At 38.9% G+C, this 17,866-nt stretch overlaps 1 protein-coding gene across 3 annotated transcripts in view; it reads left to right on the plus strand.

The window, feature by feature from the left end:
• The window catches only part of PNPLA8 (patatin like phospholipase domain containing 8), a 40,970-nt gene extending 37,250 nt beyond the window's left edge, over nt 1-3,720 (plus strand). For all 3 annotated transcript variants that reach the window (XM_054178928.1, XM_054178929.1, XM_009903643.2), the window contains 2 exons: nt 470-665; nt 2,607-3,720. In XM_054178928.1, coding sequence (XP_054034903.1) covers nt 470-665; nt 2,607-2,881 — 471 coding nt within the window. In that variant the 3' untranslated portion in view covers nt 2,882-3,720. The remainder of the gene's footprint in view (nt 1-469; nt 666-2,606) is intronic.
• Nucleotides 3,721-17,866: the final 14,146 nt, after the last annotated feature.

Below are 17,866 nucleotides of genomic sequence, written 5' to 3' on the forward strand. Positions count from 1 at the left end.
AAATAGCTTTGACCAAGTTTAGCTCTTAAAATTCTTTTGTTTCACAATCTACAGGTAGTAATTTGTACTGTGTTAGAGGATATGTCCTCCTCATAATACCAAACATTTTGTGATGCAGACGTTTTCATTAAGAAATTGCCCGTATGCATATCTGTGTTACCTGAAAGGTCTTCAGAAGATAGTCATAACTTCTTCAGATATTCCAGTGAATGCTACTCTTTCAGCCTACCTCTTCTACACCATACTGACAGGAACAGAACTGGCCACAGACCCAAGAGCTGCTCTGGCAGTGCCCATAAGTTCAGGAAGCCTAGCTGCACAGCTGCTGTATAGGATAAGCAGAACAATTGCACAGAAGATGAAAATTGGTTCTTTAATTGATTTTGTAAATTACTGCTTATAGTTGCAGTTCTTTTTTGACCCTATGTTATGCAAAGTACTAAAATTTATATTTATTTTCCATTTACAGGATGGAGGTCTGCTTCTAAATAATCCTTCTGCACTGGCAGTCCACGAGTGCAAGTGTCTTTGGCCAAATGTTCCATTGCAGTGTCTAATATCGCTGGGCACTGGCCGATATGAAAGCGAGGGGAAGACCAATGTCACATACACCAGTTTGAAAGCCAAGCTCACAAATGTGATCAGCAGTGCAACTGATACAGAAGGTTGGTGTCTTAAGATATACTTGTATTGTTACTGTTTTCAGGGCTTTTTTACATTACTCAGAATTATAGTTCCAACTTGGAGAGCAATCTTGCAACCTTCTGTCTTTCCCTTTCTTTCTACCAGCCCCACTGAAACTACTGCAAATGTGTCTCTTTAACTCATTGTATATAGTTGGCGATCCAGTACCAGTATTAGAGCTTTTCTGGAGATGATAATGTGAAAGTGTTTCTTAGCCTTGTCTCTCTGAATCTTCATCCTGATTATGTTGCTGCAGTTGAAAGCTCTTTGAGCTCTTTGAGCTTTCAACTGTTAACATGAAGTTCATGACAGGTATACTAAAGATAAAAGATACCTTAAGATTTATGGGAATTACAGTGGTAATCCAACAGGACTTACACAGTGATCTGTTTTTACTTGTGCTTCAGAATAAAAGCATACTCAGAAATTTATTTCAATAGAAAAATTTTCTTATATTTGCTTAATAGTTAATATAGAACACTGACTGGTTTCCATCATCTTCAGAAAGTATTTCAGTTCTGTTCACTTCTACATATGTTCCTCTTCAACGACTAGACTGTATCCACCACTGATGTCAGGGGGAGCCAAGCATGTGTTTTCCAAAATCAATTTTGTTCCTCTTATGGGAGCACACTGGAACTCTATCACCAGCAGTTTGCACTTCTTTTGTTTCTATAAAGAGAAAATACTGATATGCAGGTGCTCTGCCCCCCAGCAAAGGAAACTGATGCTGTGAAAGGCTAGGGAACAAGAAATCCTCTCAGTCCAGATCCTTTGCTTCATGATCTCTGTGAACAAACTGTCACTAGTAAGAAAAAGCTAGATTTCGGTCAGCCTTTATTTTATCCACAATCATGGAAAGGCAGTAGGAATTTGGGGAAGAACAGACGTGCTGTCCACTTTCTATGAAGGCAAGAAAAAGTTTCATTGCAGCTGAAATATCAAGAAACTTGTGAAGAGGAGAGAAGGAGAGGAAGTGGAAAGAGAGGAGAGAGTATATGTGAGCAAATAAGAAGTTGCATTATGAAGGAAAAAGGGGAGACTTAAATAGGGCACAAAAGTACTGGCTGTGGTGGGACAACAGGAACACAGCTCAGTAATTTACAGGAAGAGAGACCAAGCAAAGATTATTTCATCTTAATGAGAATTTCCTGCTGTAGTTATACCCATATTACTTTTTTCACTTTAAAATTGTTATGTAACAGTAGATATTTAAAAGCATGGAGAATTATAGTAAGAATGCAAAGATGAAAATAAAAGAGAAAGATGAAAGAAGTCATGGAAATGGAGTTTTAAGGGAGCCAATGAAGAAGAGAGAGAACTAAAAGGAGGAATTAGGCTATAAAGGAGGAAAAAAGGAAGAGCGGAACATAAATAGTCAGTTCATTATTGTACTAGTTAAAAGTAAATGAATGTTAAACTCAAAATCTGTAGTAATGTATAAAAATGTAATTACTGGCTAACAGAAGAAAGCTTAAACCTATATATTGTTTACTGCACTCCTTGAGATCAGAGAAGAGTACACAGTTGTCGTAATACCTACTTCGCGTAGTAGTGAGTGTCACAAATCATGAGTGTCTTGAATGGGAATGTGCATGTTGAATTCATTCTCATCAGAATGCACTCTCATTGTTAAGGAATGGAATGTGCATCTAATTAAAAATCTGGATAGCTGCAAAGCCCTCTTAATTGTCATACCAGTCAAGTTATCTTAGAATAAAGGATGAGGGTTTTCCAGAGTAAACAGAGCTTACAGGGTCATTTGCTAATCTTTTAACAAGGAAGAGTTGTTGATAAGGCTGTGGTGCAAAAGCCCTTCCTTAGCAAAGCAGCATGTGTTGACACTGTCACTCCAGAGCACTTGATGTTCAGAGACTGTCTCATGTAAATATAACTGTTTCCTTTGTTTGTTTCTAATACAGAAGTTCACACCATGCTGGATGCACTGTTACCTTCAGATACTTATTTCAGATTTAACCCTCTTATGAATGAAGACATAGCTCTGGATGAAAGTCGTAAAGAGAAACTCAATCAGCTGCAGACAGATGGAATTCGTTATTTAGAGCGAAATGAAGAAAAACTGAAAAAAGCGGCAAAAATACTAACGCAAGAAAAAACAGCTTTGCAGAAACTTCAGGACTGGATGAGACTAAAGGCTGACATGTATGAAGGCCTTCCCTTTTTTTCCAAATTGTGAACATGTATTGCATGAAAGACCATAAATGTAAATCTTGTTGTTCCAGAAAATCCATTCAGTGCTGTAAGGGAAGAGTGTCTGTTGGGGGTAAATAACATCTTTGGGAAGCTAGCAGAGGTCTGCAGAAAGCAATTCAGGATGGCTCTTAGGTGCACACACTTTTGATACAACGTTTTAATGGTGTTCATGATTTTTTGAACTTAATGGATCTTAATGTTGTTCTCCTTAACGTTTCTGAAAGTCTGTTAAACTAAAAATTATGAGAACAATTGTGCTCTGCATTTTTGGATGTATGTACCATGATTATGGTGGAAGTAAAACTTTATTTATCGACTAGCAGGCTTACTCAAAATTAAAACCAGAAAACCAAATCCTCCTTCACTTCAGTGTAAGCAGTTGTCCCTGTGAGGTTCCCATGCAGCCTGTGAATTTAACAGAAGTGTAATATCGTTACAAAACCTTTGCCTGTGTTAATTGCACTTTTACATTTGAAAGATAACGTTTAAATTCTGGTTTTTTTATTTTTGGTGGGGTTTGTACATAGTACTATTGAATAAGATGTTTGGATGACTATAAATGGCATATTAAATTATCAAAGTTAACTGATGTTTTTAGGACTTGTTGATTATTGGTCTTTTACCAGGATAACTTCAGATGGTTCATTTCTTACTTGAGAATAATTCCCGTCTCAAAACTTCACTTGAAGCTATTCCTGCCACACAACAAAGGAAATAAAATCATGAAATAGTTCATGTAAGTGAGAAGCTTACAACAGAAGCTTCTGTTTTGGATGTCAAACTTCAGGTGACTCTAGTCAAGAAGAAAACTAACCATTAATACATGAGATGATGAATTATGCATTTCCCTTTGTATTCTGTATGTGCATCCTCTTGAAATTACCTTAAACTTCTAAAGCTAACAGTTAGCGCCCACTATGATCTTACTGCTCTTTCATTCACAACTTTCTGCTGATGCCAAGAAGGGTATTGTGATAAGCTATGACAATGTAGTATGTCAATGAAACAACATTTCCAACAACAGAAAGGTACACCTCTGTTCTTCAAAATGGTGTGACTGCAGTGAAATGCGAGTTAGATACAGTTGCTGTTACATATTGGATGTGTACCCATTAATAACAGCCTGACACGTTTCTGGGTGAATTTTTGCCTCTTGGTAGACAACTGTGGTACATCAATATATTTGCTCCATAAAATGTCTGGTTTATGCAGGATATCAAATGTGCAGTTTCACCAAAAAACAATGCATTTGTCACTTTGCCTTTTGGCACTCATCACCTGCTATTGCTTTGCTTAAAAAACATTTTGTTTGGTAGTCATCTTCAGTGTTTCTTGGCTAAAAACAATGAAAATGTGATTGGGCAGCCTTTAAGAAGGAAACTGAAGGACAGCTGAGATCCTTTGTTATCTGTAGTATTCTGTGACTGTGCAGAGTCTCAGCATCATCTGTAAGGCTATCAAAGGCATTATTCTGGATTCATAAGTTTCCAGTTTTTGGCATAAGTATTCATTTTTAAAAATGCTTTCCTGTAGTGGACAAAGTTCCAGCATTTTAATTCAATTATTACAAAAATAAATGTCTAGACAGTGGGCTAAGTGTTTATACTGAGCTAGGTTTTGCAGGTGGAATGTTTCTTGTTGTAATGCAAAGATTTTTCTTCATCAAAAAGTTCTCCATATACTCATTAATCTTCTCAGGAATTATACTAGGAGTTGATTAATGTAATATACTAATGTTGATTAATGTTGTTAATTAAAGGTACTCATCTCTTAAATGAGTACAGAATATCTCACATGAGCTTTATTTAAATATCTAGTTCTTTATGAGCTCCCTTCATAGCTTCCACTACAGCTCTTTTGAAAAAATGGTCATTTCATGTAGAGCCTTGGTTTTTGTCTTAATCTGCCTTCCAGAAGACTACATTGAACATATTCTAGGCTGCTAGATGCAGCAGTTATGGCTGAGTGTTGAGATCCCATATTTAAGAAGTTAACAGTATACTTGTGAAGATACCTACACTGTTGGCCTGTTTTTATGCAGCCTGCTCTCACAAGCAAGCTCCCCGACATGCAGAGGGGACACAAAAAGCCCCAGGTTGAGGTAAGTTTAATAGAAATAATGTAGTGTACCATTACATTAGCCTGTTCCACAGAAAAGCAGCATCAGTAAGCCAGCCATAAAACAACCCCCTGCAAGCCCATAGTCAGCCTGGCAGAAAAATCCAGTGCTCCAGCCCCAAAATCAGAAGCAGGAGTAAGAAATGGTAAGCCCCTCATGTTACAATCTGAACATCCAGCCCCCTATCACTTTGCTCTGGCCAGCACTTCCAGTTTAAGGCTGCCATGATGTCAGCATGGTATTGAATACCTATCAGCAAGTTCAGCTGAACCCATGTTTCTTGACATGGCTTTTGTTAGTGGATTTATATCAATGCATTTAATCAGCTCAGGAGGGGAGGCAAGTACAGTTTTGCCTTCAAAAGGATACTTGCAGCTGGTTGCTTTCTCTCTGCAAAATCCCAGTGTGCGTAGCTTCAGCAGGACATGAGAAGTGCATGGGCTTCATGCTGGACCTCTGTCGAACTTGACTTTAATCTTTGGTTTGTGCTAAATGAAGTCTGGTTCTGTGCTGCATATGTATTATATTTGAGACAGAGCACATGCATGGAAAGATGTAGCAACAACATTAGGTAAACCTCTTGTGAAACACAAATTCACTCTTGTGCCTAGAGAGGGTAAAAATACTGCAGCTCCTAAACCAATGAGGTCAAAACTACACACAAAGAGCAAGAAGAAAAGACTGTATTTAAATCAGATTCATTCTGCAAAATGATTCTGATTTGGTTTAATTCTATTGCTACTTTTTTATATTGCTGTCTTCAGGAGAATGAGGGAGGAGTTTATTTCAGTTAGGACAAGATCTAGAATTTGTTGTTACACTTTCTTTGCCAGAAGCTACTACCTTCATTCACACTTTTTCCTCTTTTATTTTTGCTGTAACACTTTTGTTGTTGTTGTTGTTAGGTGTGGCTTTTAGAAGTGCACATGGAATTGAGTTGAGCTACAGAGTAATTAATTCAGACTGTTTTAGGCCACTGCATATAAATTGGCAAGTTGCATGTATTGAATCCTTTCAAACTAAACTCTTTGATCCTCAGCGTTGCAAGTGCTGCACTGTCTATCAGGCATTAATTAGGAGTTTGTTCTCACTCTAAACCACTTTAAAATGTGTAGGTGCAACAGTTTTATCACTCTAGCTGTAATTAGGTTTCAGCTACTTAAAAGAAAAAAAGATAGTAGCAGTTTGCAAGAAATCCTAACCACTGTGGATGTGTTCCTGCAGCACTGTATATAAAAGTAAAATGATTTTCAAAAGTTTATTAAGGTATTAGATGTGACACTTCAACAGGGAAAAAGGAATAAGGGGAACTGAAGAGGACACAACTGGCTAAATAAAGAAAAATAATTTTAAGTTAAGCAGGTTTATTCATAGGGAGCAGGGGGATTAGTGCTGGGCCACATACCAGCATATTTCAGCTAACAATCTGACTGGATTGAGGAACAGGAGAATTCACAGGTGACTCTAGGAAGGCTCATGAATGTTTTGAACAATGGGATTTCAGTGCAAGTTGGGTTTGAGAAGAAAATGGTCTAGAATGAAAAAAGAAAAAGTGCTTCTGAAGACTCAAAATACAAAATTAACAATGGGAGAAGGAATACTCTAATGCAGATCATCGTGTTGAAGAAATCCTGCTTTGAAGAAGTACCCTTGGGCATGCCACGCAGTTATCCAGTTAAACTGAAATCGAGTCAGCAGTCACAGCTACGAAAGTTACTATGTCAGATCAGTGCACCAGAGAATTCCTTGACCAGGAAAATGTGAACAAATCTGGAAAAAAAAAAATCAATGTGAATTTTGAATCTGGAAAAAGAAATCATGAGAAGATAGTAGAAAAGCATTCCAGGTAACTTACTCATTCACAGAAGACAAGAAGATTTGTCTGCCGAGATGAGTGTTCCCAATTGAAAAAGTACCAGATTTGTATCTTGGAAAGAAAATCAGGAAGTTCATGCTATAGTTTAGAAAACACCAAATCTTTGTAAAATTGATATCATGTCCTTGCTCCTATTTTGAAAGGCATAAAGAAAGAGTCCATAAAAATTACAAAGAAAGAGAAGAAGACTCTAGGGTCACCTCTTTGATTCTAATGATCTATGCACAAGGAGACCCTAAATCCCAGTTCCCTCAGCTGCGCCTCAAAAGACTTGTTCTCCAGACTCTTCACAAGATTTGTTGTCCTTCTTGGACCCACTCTAGCACTTCAATGCCTTTTTTGTAGTTAGGGGCCTAAAACTGAACACAGTATTTGAGGTACAGGCTCTCTGGTGCCAAGTGAAAAGAGAACAAAACCCCACCATAATCTAAAGTAAGATAATACCTACTACACCATGCTATTATGACCTTTTTTCCTAGGCAAAGTTACACCTGATGTTACTGTACTGAAACCATGCAGAGAATACTCAAGAGAAATTTAAAGCCAGATTTCTTCTCCTTCATTTACTGTTTTTCCCAAAAAATGGAAGATGAGACCATACATGACTCATACACTCCCCACAAAACATATCTGGTGGGGCAAGAGTTTCCATTAGATTTGGTATGAACACAGCTTTCTGGAAAGTTACCAGCTAAATGGAAAATGTGTTTGCTGACAGATTTCCTTTGTCTATTATGGCTATGTTTGAAGATGCATACAGAAGCTGTGTTTTCAAAGGCCTATCCTCTACCTATTTTTTCTTACATACACATATATGTATAAACACTATACACACATAAATCAGTTGTCATTACAAGGCCAATTAGAATCTGCATTTTGCACTTGCTTATGTCAGCTAGAGTGAAGAGCTTTTAAGATAGTGTAGCTCAAAGCTTCTGTATCCACTTGTATACAAATAGTACTAAGGATTTTCTTTCCAAGAAATGGCAAGACCTATATTGTAAAGAAAAGAAGCAACAACATTGAAGAGTTTAAAAGCTGAGTAGGGAATAATTCTATCTTCCTACAAGGAAAGGCAGATATCTCAGGCACTGCTGAAAATGTGGAATCAAAGGAAAAAAACCTGTGCCCTACTAAATCTGACTTCAAAGCATTACTTTACAGTCTACTAAGACATAAGCATGTCATAACTTCAAAACTGTGTCCATTCTACCTGGTTTCTTTCTTGCTAAATATTAGATGAACAATACTTAGACAAATCTGGGCATGAATACACCAGAAAAGACAATAATATTTCTATGGCAGACTGAGTTTTAAATAATTTGCACTAGATATGTCATAAATCCTTGGGAAGAGCTACAGATCAGTAAGGAAAGCTTAGATGAGATTGTCAAGAAGCAAGTGTGCTCTTGTTTATTGTGTGGATTAATACAAAAATAAATGGTTGTGTATGTCAGAGATAGTAAAGGGGGAAAAAAGACAAAATACTTCCAGCATGATGCTGTTCCTATATATATAATGTTTGTCTAGTCTGCAAAGTGTGTTCATTTCAGATTTTCTTTAAGGAAATGAAGGCTTTTCCTCATCTCTTATGCTGGGCTCAGCACGCTGCAACCTCTCGGGTAAGCACAATCTCTTTTCAAACGAATACATTTACAGCAGGTGCATCATAATTCAACTGAAAACAAATACTCTTAAAAAAACAAAAGAGTAGTTTCCAGAACAAAATATATCCAGCTTGTGTGTTGTGGTTTAACCTCAGCCAGCAACTAAGCCTCACACAGCCACTCACTCTCTCTCCCTGCTGGGGGATGGGAGAGTGAATGGGAACAGTAAAAGTGAGAAACTCATGAGATGAAATAAGGACAGTTCAATAGGTAAAGCAAAAGCCATGTGCACAACCAAAGCGAAATAAGGAATTCATTCACCACTTCCCATCAGCAGGCAGGTGTTCAGTCATCTCCAGAGAAGCAGGGCTCCATCACTTGGGAAGACAAAAAGCTGTCATCCAAACATCCCTACCTTCCTCCTTCTTTCCCCAGCTTTATATTGGTGATCATGATATCATATGCTCAGTTGGGGTCAGCTGTCCTAGCTCTGTCCCTTCCCAACTTCTTGCTCACACCCTGACTACTCACTGGTGGCATGGGTGAGAGACAGAAAAAGCCTTGACTCAGTGTAAGCCTTGCTCAGCAGCAGCTAAAACACTTCTGTATTAGCAACACTTTTTAAATCATACATGTAAAGCATAGCCCCATACAGGCTACTAGGAAGAAAACTAACTCTATTCTAGCCCAAGGCAGCACAATGTGTTAGTTCAAAACTGAGGAGTTTCTGCCAGTTTTTGTCAGCAACTGGTATGAGTTGGTTGGAAACTACTGTCACTGTGGCACACCCAGAAATCAACATACTTCCATGAAGTTTCTGGTGCATGGCCACTTGATTACTCTGCAAATGACCCCTGCTGGCATGGGAGACTGCAGCAGCTGTACACAGGCAGCAGTCGGTTATTCTCTTCCTCCACATTAGAGCTGCAGCCACTTCATATTAGTAGTCACTCTGACCAGTCAGCCCTTTACAAAATCAAAGAGAAAAAATTACTTCTCTTTCCTCTGGAGATAATGAGGAAGAAGACTTAGCTCATTATTACTGTCCAGGAGACAATGCCTTTGCTTTCAACCCTCACAATAGCTACTTGTAAAGAAGACGCTTTTGGAGCCAGGCCTTAGAAAACAATGCTCCAAGGTCACAACAGCCAACAGCTAGCTCAGAGGCACTAACAGCACTAGAAAAGACTATTTTCAGGTCCCTAAAATACTTTGAAATGTCTGATTTTGAGGTGGGCTTGGAATGCCAAACTGTAAAGGCATTGTGAAAGACTGGCAGTGTTAAGAGGTCCTTTTGCAGAAGGTCCCCATGGTAAGTTTCCCATTGAAAAAGCACTTCAGAGGTATGGGGTCCTAGGAACGAATAAACTCCAGCTGACAGTAGGTACCTTGTTCTGGTAAACTTTTCTATCAAGACTGTCTCTGACTGACCTGTTATCAAGTGTCCAGCTAACATATAGGAATGTTTGCAAGATAGGCAGAGAGTTGTTCTTAGCAGGGTGGTTGTACCAAGCCTTCTCCTTTCTGCCCAGGACAGTTCCTCAAAAGAAGAGTCCCATGCCAACCTTCTGTCCCAGAGAAATGTACTGTACAATGGGACAACAAAGTTCCCAAGCCGGATTCAGTGTTGGGATGAGGTTTTCAAATGTGTTTTCTGAGCAAGCCAAAGAACAAGCATGGGTGCTACTCTGCTAACATGACATGGCACTTGAGTGGCTTCTGGTTGTTGTTGTGGGGTAACATGAGGATAGGCAGACTACTATTCCAAATGTGAAGTTTTCTATCATGCAAGGACTTTCCTAGTGGTGGTGGAATAGCATAACTGGTCCCAATATGCACCTGTGCTGCTATGCTTTTGCAGAGATGTGCTATCTGTGCAGACAGAAGTATGCATCACAGAGGTGGCATGGACTATGTGCTAGCAGTCTCAAATCACTGCAGACCAAAGGAGGAAGTTGTCTGAACAATAGTGTAAGATACTGCTCCTTGAGTAACCTGGCTCCCAAACATCAGCTTGGACTTTTTCCAGAGCCCCAAAGCATGCGTGCTACCAGAGGCATGCTAGGGGAAGACAATGAACAAATATGAAACTGTGCAAAGGAGACCCAAAGCCTGTACAGAATAGCAAACAGAACTTCTAATTAGGTGCTCAGAACTATGTGCTTTGCTTATCATGACAGTTCCTGGACAGCTTTTCTTCCCTAGTTACCCAAAAAGGAAGAAGAATAAAGAGCTTCTTCAGAAGTTAAGTCACCCTGTCAGACTGTATTTGTAAAAACAAACACATTGCATCTCATAAAACTTTCCTCCACAACAGCAGACAGCAGATTAGAAAATGATTGAATGCAGTTGATTTTCTAATCTGATGCAGACATACTGAAATAGCTTTATAGAGATATAGCTCTGCAGCCTTCATTTAGCCTGAATTAAACAATACCTGCTACAACTAGACTGTGTTTAAGTGCTAGCCTCTTGTCTGCAGTCACCTACTGTGAAGGTCAATCAGTTCAGAGAAGGATCAGTGTTAGTATCTTATATCTTTGAGCTTTTATTCAGGTATATGTGTCAGAGCTATGTATCTCTAATATCTGTGCATGTCTTTATTGTTACTAAAACAAGACATCAAAGTAGATGGTGGCAAGTAGTCAGATGTGCATTCAGTTGCATCTACTCTTCCATGTCTCTGTGAAGAAGTCTAGGTTTCCTAAGTTTTGCTCAGACAAGTCATCTTGCCTTATTCTCATCTTGCTTTCAAAGTCTACAACAATAGCTACTGTGAATCAAGATCAAGATCCCTACTTCCCTAGGGACAAAAGGTATGATAGCATATCTGTATGAGTCCCTGCCTGATACTGGCTCAAGATCTTCCATTTCTTCTTTACCAGAAAAGGTCCTTTCCCCACCTCACTCCCCAATTCCCCCCTAACCCTTCCCTCCCCAGTGTAATTGTTTCACACTCTGGAGAACTTTTATTGGGTTTTACCTCTGCCCTGTGGACTTGTCTACACCTGGTTTGACTTCTGATATCCCTGTATTTCTAATGCTATTTTTAATATCACATGCCTAATTTTCAAACCTAATGCTGCTGTTACAAACAATTGTCAGGTGGTTTACAGAGCAGCCTTTGTGCTCATCTGTTTTTCTGTTTGTTTCTGGACAAGTGTGCATTTGTCTAAGGTAGCTCTTTTCATGTTACTTCTTGAATTTGTGCCAAAGAACAAAGAATGATAAAAGTGTTACAGCAAAAGAGTAATAGCCTTGTCTCTCCTGCTGGAAAATGTCAGTTACAGCATTTCTAAACCTTTGAGCAAAGGACAAATGTTTCCCAGAACAACAGATGATTGGGGAAATGAGAACTAATTATTACATAGCTAAAACAACACAAGATCATACACAGTGACTAGATATTGATTTGGGGTACGGTAGAAGGTTCCTCCTTAATCACAACAACAAAAAATAGCACACAAATGGAGGGTTAGCAGATAAAAACATAGTTTGATGTCAAAGGTAATATACATACCATGTTCCTGAAGAGAAATCTAGATGGCAGATGCTTGGCTTGAAGGCACAGACTGAAACAATAACACACAACTTCATGTGTGTATTGATTGCACATATTAATATATTAAATATGTAAAATACTATTGAATGTGCTAAATTAAATGGTTATTTAGGCATATTTAAATATGTGAGGAAATTCAGACTTAAAGTTGGGTTTCTTACCCATGGTAGTGGGAAACTGTGAACGCATGCATGCATGCATACAAAAAACCCCTGGGCTTATCCACACCCAGTTGAAAGTTCCCTGTAAAAAGGCACAGGCATTCTCCTGCTCCACTTTAGGGACCATAGTAGTAGATTAAAAGTCAGGAAATCAGTCCCGTAGATCCAGAGGTTTCCACCTGTCCTAGGGTCAGTTGATCCATCTCACATCCAGATGTGGGAATCAGTCTGTCAGCTACACCTGCAAGAGCTAGCACCAGCCTGCAAAACACATCGTTTGTCACCACTTGGGATTTACAGCACCCAGGAGCAAGAAAACTGCATGCTTTACCTTTTGAGCCTTGCTTCTACTCTGCCTTTATTATTAAATAAGTGAAAAATTTAGTTGGTATTAGTCAGTTTGGGTAAACCAGGAAAACTTTTCTGCACCAGTGTTGGTGATGAAATACTGCATGTCTGTGCTGTGCCACTTCAGCCATCTGATTTGAGGGTGTGCAGCCGGTAATCTGCTTCTGCAGGTATTCAGAATATTCAAGGGAACTCTTGAGCTGAAGAAACTGCTGGAGTCTTGCAGCAGTCAGCACCACAGCATTCAGGGAAGCAGGTTCCAGAACAAGAGGAAAGGAGTGATTACAACTACCTGAAGGGAGGTTGTAGACAGACGGATGTTGGTCTCTTCTCCCAGACGGCCAGTACCAGAACAAGAGGACACAGTCTCAGGCTGCGCCAGGGGAGGTTCAGGCTGGATGTTAGGAAAAAGTTCTATACAGAAAGAGTGATTGCCCATTGGAATGGGCTGCCTGGGGAGGTGGTGGAGTCGCCATCACTGGAGGTTTTCAGGAGGAGACTTGATGGGGTGCTTGGTGCCGTGGGTTAGTTGTTTAGGTGGTGTTGGATTGGTTGATGGGTTGGACGCGATGATCTTGAAGGTCTCTTCCAACCTGGTTTATTCTATGTATTCTATGTATTCTATGTATTATCCTTTAAACATGAGCCCTGCCTGAGACTTTGTAAGGAGCAATGGCAGTTTTGGAATGAAAACCTGAGTCTTAGGAATGCTAACTGGAAAAGGACTCATTTGCAGCGAGAGAAAAGTGTGAGCACCAGGAACCATCAGTAACTAAGGTTTTTCATGTATTTGAGTAACATACAGCACACAGATGAAAGATAACCAAACCTCGAAATAATTGTTGTGTGTGATACTAGCTCTTCCAGCACAGTGTAAGTAGTAAGGCAGAGAACACTCATTTCCAGTATTTGTCTCAGAAATTCTGTCACTTTTCTTCAGTTTTATGAAAGGAAAATTACATGCTCTTGCCAGAAGAGAACAGAAAAATCTTGAAGCTCAGGATCATGCAACTAAAGTTGGGGGGGGGGGTAGTTAGAGGAGATCAAGCAGAAGAGGACACAGTGAAGCACTGGGTTGCTTTACTAAGAAGTGGTTTGAAAATTATCAAGCAAAATACAAAAATACAGGAAGAAGCTCATCTGCTAGAGACAGAATGGTAAAACTAAACCTTCTTGCTGTTTGTGTATCAGTGTGATTCTGTATTAGGAATGAGTGCATAAAAGAAGGGCATTTGTTCTGTTTGTGCTGAGGCTCTCACCTGCACATGCAACAGGACCCTTGCAAATTTGCTGCACTTCAATTTAATCTCAGAAGCATAGGGAAAATTACTTCCTGCAGGATGTCACCTGCCAAGATCTGGAATATCTCAGCATCTTTTCATTTTAAAATACCTTTCTTTGGTTAAATGTGTCTATGTTGCATTTCTTGTGAAGCACAAATGTACTGGTTTTAATTTGTTTGTTATGTTCCACATGAAATGTTTTTTGTTGTATTTTTTCCTGAGTTCTGAGAAGTATTTGATTCACCTAGGGTACATTTCTTGAACTCTTCTGAATTCGCAGTTCATGCCTAGAGGTCATCACAACTAGAACATTCTCAGAGGAACTCAGCTTGTCTTCCAGGCTTCCCAAAGGGCTGGGATTATTAATTAACTTCACTTAAAGCTTAGAATACTCACACCCCACGTTGTTATTGAAGTGATGGGCTGTGCAGGTATTGCTTTTCCTCCTATACTGGGCATTTGGTCTTTGTGTTTGGGATTTTGAATGAACCAAAATAAAAACATCAAGTGTGAAACCTTTCACTTAATTATCATTTTTCTGGACCTTTTAAAATACATAATTATTACCATGATAATGTGAGCAAAACATAAGAGTCTTGGAAATAAGTTTGATTATGAGAAGAAAAACCAAACCAAACCAAACCAAGCTGATTTTTCACTGTTACCTGCTTCAGAAGGCTACAAGGACCATGAACTGACATCTCTCCTCAGGGAACCTAATAGAGCTAGTCATTTGATCCAGAGATTCTCTCACTTGAACAACTTCAAGAAATTCAAACATAAGCCATTACAGCAATGGCATGCTTGTAATTTAAAACTGATCTCATCCTTCTAAGGTACAACAAACTCAGAGAATAAGGTGCATCTTACACAAGCAGACTTCTAGTCTTGCCCTTTGGGCATTTTTCTACTTCAAGACCAAAGAACTACTTCAGAAAGACTTAACTGATGTAATTTTTCACCAAAGTTTTCCTTTACTTCTCTCTCAGTTTCCCAGGCAAAAGCTTTCCTTCATTCTAAGCCTTACATGTGATCAAAATTCATATCCATGCATTGGGAAAGGGAGCAGACCTTACTCTTTCACCAAGTACACTGTTGTTCTCTGTCATCTGGAATTACTGAAGTACATAATTCTTTTGTGTGTGAATCATTAAGTTCATTCACATTAGGTATATGCACAATGGTGGAACAAAGTTTCACTAAAGCAAGAGTTATAGCTGTAATAGTTATTATTAGGCATTTTCCAGAATATTTTGAGTTGCTTACTAGCTCATTTCCATAATGGAAAACTCCCCACTGAAGATGAATTCTCTTAACCTGTGAGACATTTAGCTGAAAGATGTTAAACAGGTTAAATCATAAGGTCAGACTTGACTTTAAACTCCTGGTTTTGAAAATAGAGCTGCTTAGTATTCAGGGCTTTAAAGTCCCTTGGATAAACCTCCTGGTGTCTGTAGACTTTTGATCTTTGTGGAGCAGTTTCTCAAAAGCCTTGAACCATGAATTAGGCTTCTAAAAGATTTTTAACTGTCTCAGCCAATCTCTCCTAATGGAAAAATTTGAACTCTAATCACGCACACAGAGTATCTTAGGTGTTTGCAGACAGTTTAGTCTTCTGTGTGAAGGACTGCCTTCCATTATTTATATACCAGATAAACCACTGGTCCTGTTGAAATCAATATCAAATTTTCATTGACTTGAGCCATTGCACTATATTGAATGAAGCTGTCAAAAATAGACTTAGCTTTTGTAATATGCCACAGATCACATTAAGCACAAGTTTATGGCAAGTTCATATGACCCTTTATGTTGCTTGTGATCACCTTATGACCATAGCTAAAAGTACTGTGGTCTGCATGCTTTGGTATCTATGGAAGTTCACCTCTTACCTGAAAAACTTGATCCTTTAAGCATTCTCAGAGCACATCCATCTGATTGATTACATTTGCCACAAAACCATGCTGATGGCAATATCTTCCTGCGATTAGAAATTTTCAGGGTGTGTGAGACGTACATTTAGCTCCTTTTTCAGCCTAATGCTCTACTCTTTAGTCTAGATAGTCAAGCTGTTCAGAAGGGAGGCCAGTTATGTATCTAATTGGGGGAAAAAAAAAAGACACAAAAAACCCCAGTGAAATTGTGCAAACATAGGGCTGTAAGTCTAGTTTCCCCATACACAGGCAAATATATCAATTACAGAGTTTCTGTATATGTGAGATGTAGTTTATGCATGTAACTTTACTTTCTCTCAGTGTTTAACTACCCTGTACAAGTTAGAAGAGCATGAGATCATCAATAGGGGTGGACTGAAAACTCTGTCTGCCTCCTCAGATTCTCCTAGATACTCTTATAGATTTGTACCCTTAGTTCTTTAAGCAAAGGAAACAAGTGAATTCAGATCTCCTACTTTCTTTCACAGTACTCTAATGATCAAGCTAATGGGAGATGGGACAGGTGATCGCACCAACCACTCCTGCTTTCTATCTGCTCCCCAAAGAACAGGATTCTTTCCTTCCATTTTTAATTCAAGCATCTAATTCCTGAAGGGAGTTCCAGCTCTGGGAATTTCTGGGAAATTATATTAAAATCAATCTTAAAAGTTGTTCATTTTTTGTTTGGAAGCACCTAATAATCTACTGAATACAATTAGTCTAAATTTCATTGACTTTCAATGTATTCTGGGGGGCATTCCTCACCATTGTACTTCGTATAAAGTACTTTGTGTGCTATACCCTGCTCCGTTCACCCTTGTAACACCTCGAAACAAGGGGAACATGGGACAGCAGGATAACTCAAGCTAAAATCACATGGGTGGCATTCAGCTGAGCAAATGCAGACTCTTACAATGCAGACATTTACAGCTGAACAAGACACCCATTGGTCCTGTTACAGTCAATGGAGGGAAACAGACATTTCTAGGATGCAACTCAGCTTATCCTAACATAGACATCTAAAATAGGTTAGATGAATCATACACTAAAAGTGCCTATTCCTGGTATACTTTATACTCAGTGGAGAGAGTGACTAGCTCAAATGCAGACATTGACATAGTAGACATCTAAAGTTAGGTGAGATGAACAAACCAAGATGTCTTGCCACATCCCTTATAAACATCTGGGCTAGGAACAAAATGTCAAAGAATTCTTTTCAGTTAACACTAGCCTCTTGCAATGTATCAGCCCTCTGAGTATTTTATTTGGTAGCCTCTTGCTAAAAACCTTTTCCAAATATCCAAATCATGTCTTATACCAATCACAGACAAGTTTTTGATAGCTTTTCCTGTGTCACAACATTGTGATCATGTGTACATGCATACATTTTGACTAAAAGGAATGTGTTGTGTACCTGATGAATGCTTCCCATGAGTACAAAAAAACCTTAACAGATTAATATAGAAGAGGATGGTAGATACCACATGAATCAAGGCTGATATAAAGGCAACATAAAGACTGAACCACTACATTTGGAACTGGCCATCCATGGATGTAATTGCAGCAAGCGAAGTGGCAATAAATGTTATGAATGACTACATAAAAGATTCAAAGTAGCAGAAAAGAACTTTGAAAGTTAATATTCCTTCAACCACAAAACTTCTGCTTATCATAATGGCTGCTGCTGTTTATGCCAACAAGCCTACCTGTTTTTACCTGGTGCCACCATCCTGCCAGTATGGATCGCACTTGCCCACAATATTGGATACCATCAACAGCAGAAGTGGCTCCTAGCTCTTTAATAGGCTGCATAAACCTTTTTTACTTCTTTACTGATAATTACAGCAATGCTTTGGGAAGTTGTGCTTTGTGCTATTGAATGTGTTTATCTCAGTAGTATAAAAATTACACAGTTTAAATTCACATGGATATAATCATACCAGGTGCAGCATTTCCTAATCATGGATCAATATAGTTGTACCCTCCCTGGAACAGTGAAATCTCCTAATTTATTTGGTTTCTGTGGTCTAACTTGCCTCCAATGAACTGTCACACCCCGCTGATTCATGCTTTTAAGAATT

The sequence above is a fragment of the Dryobates pubescens genome, chromosome Z, assembly GCF_014839835.1.
Source record: "Dryobates pubescens isolate bDryPub1 chromosome Z, bDryPub1.pri, whole genome shotgun sequence".
Taxonomy (NCBI): domain Eukaryota; kingdom Metazoa; phylum Chordata; class Aves; order Piciformes; family Picidae; genus Dryobates; species Dryobates pubescens.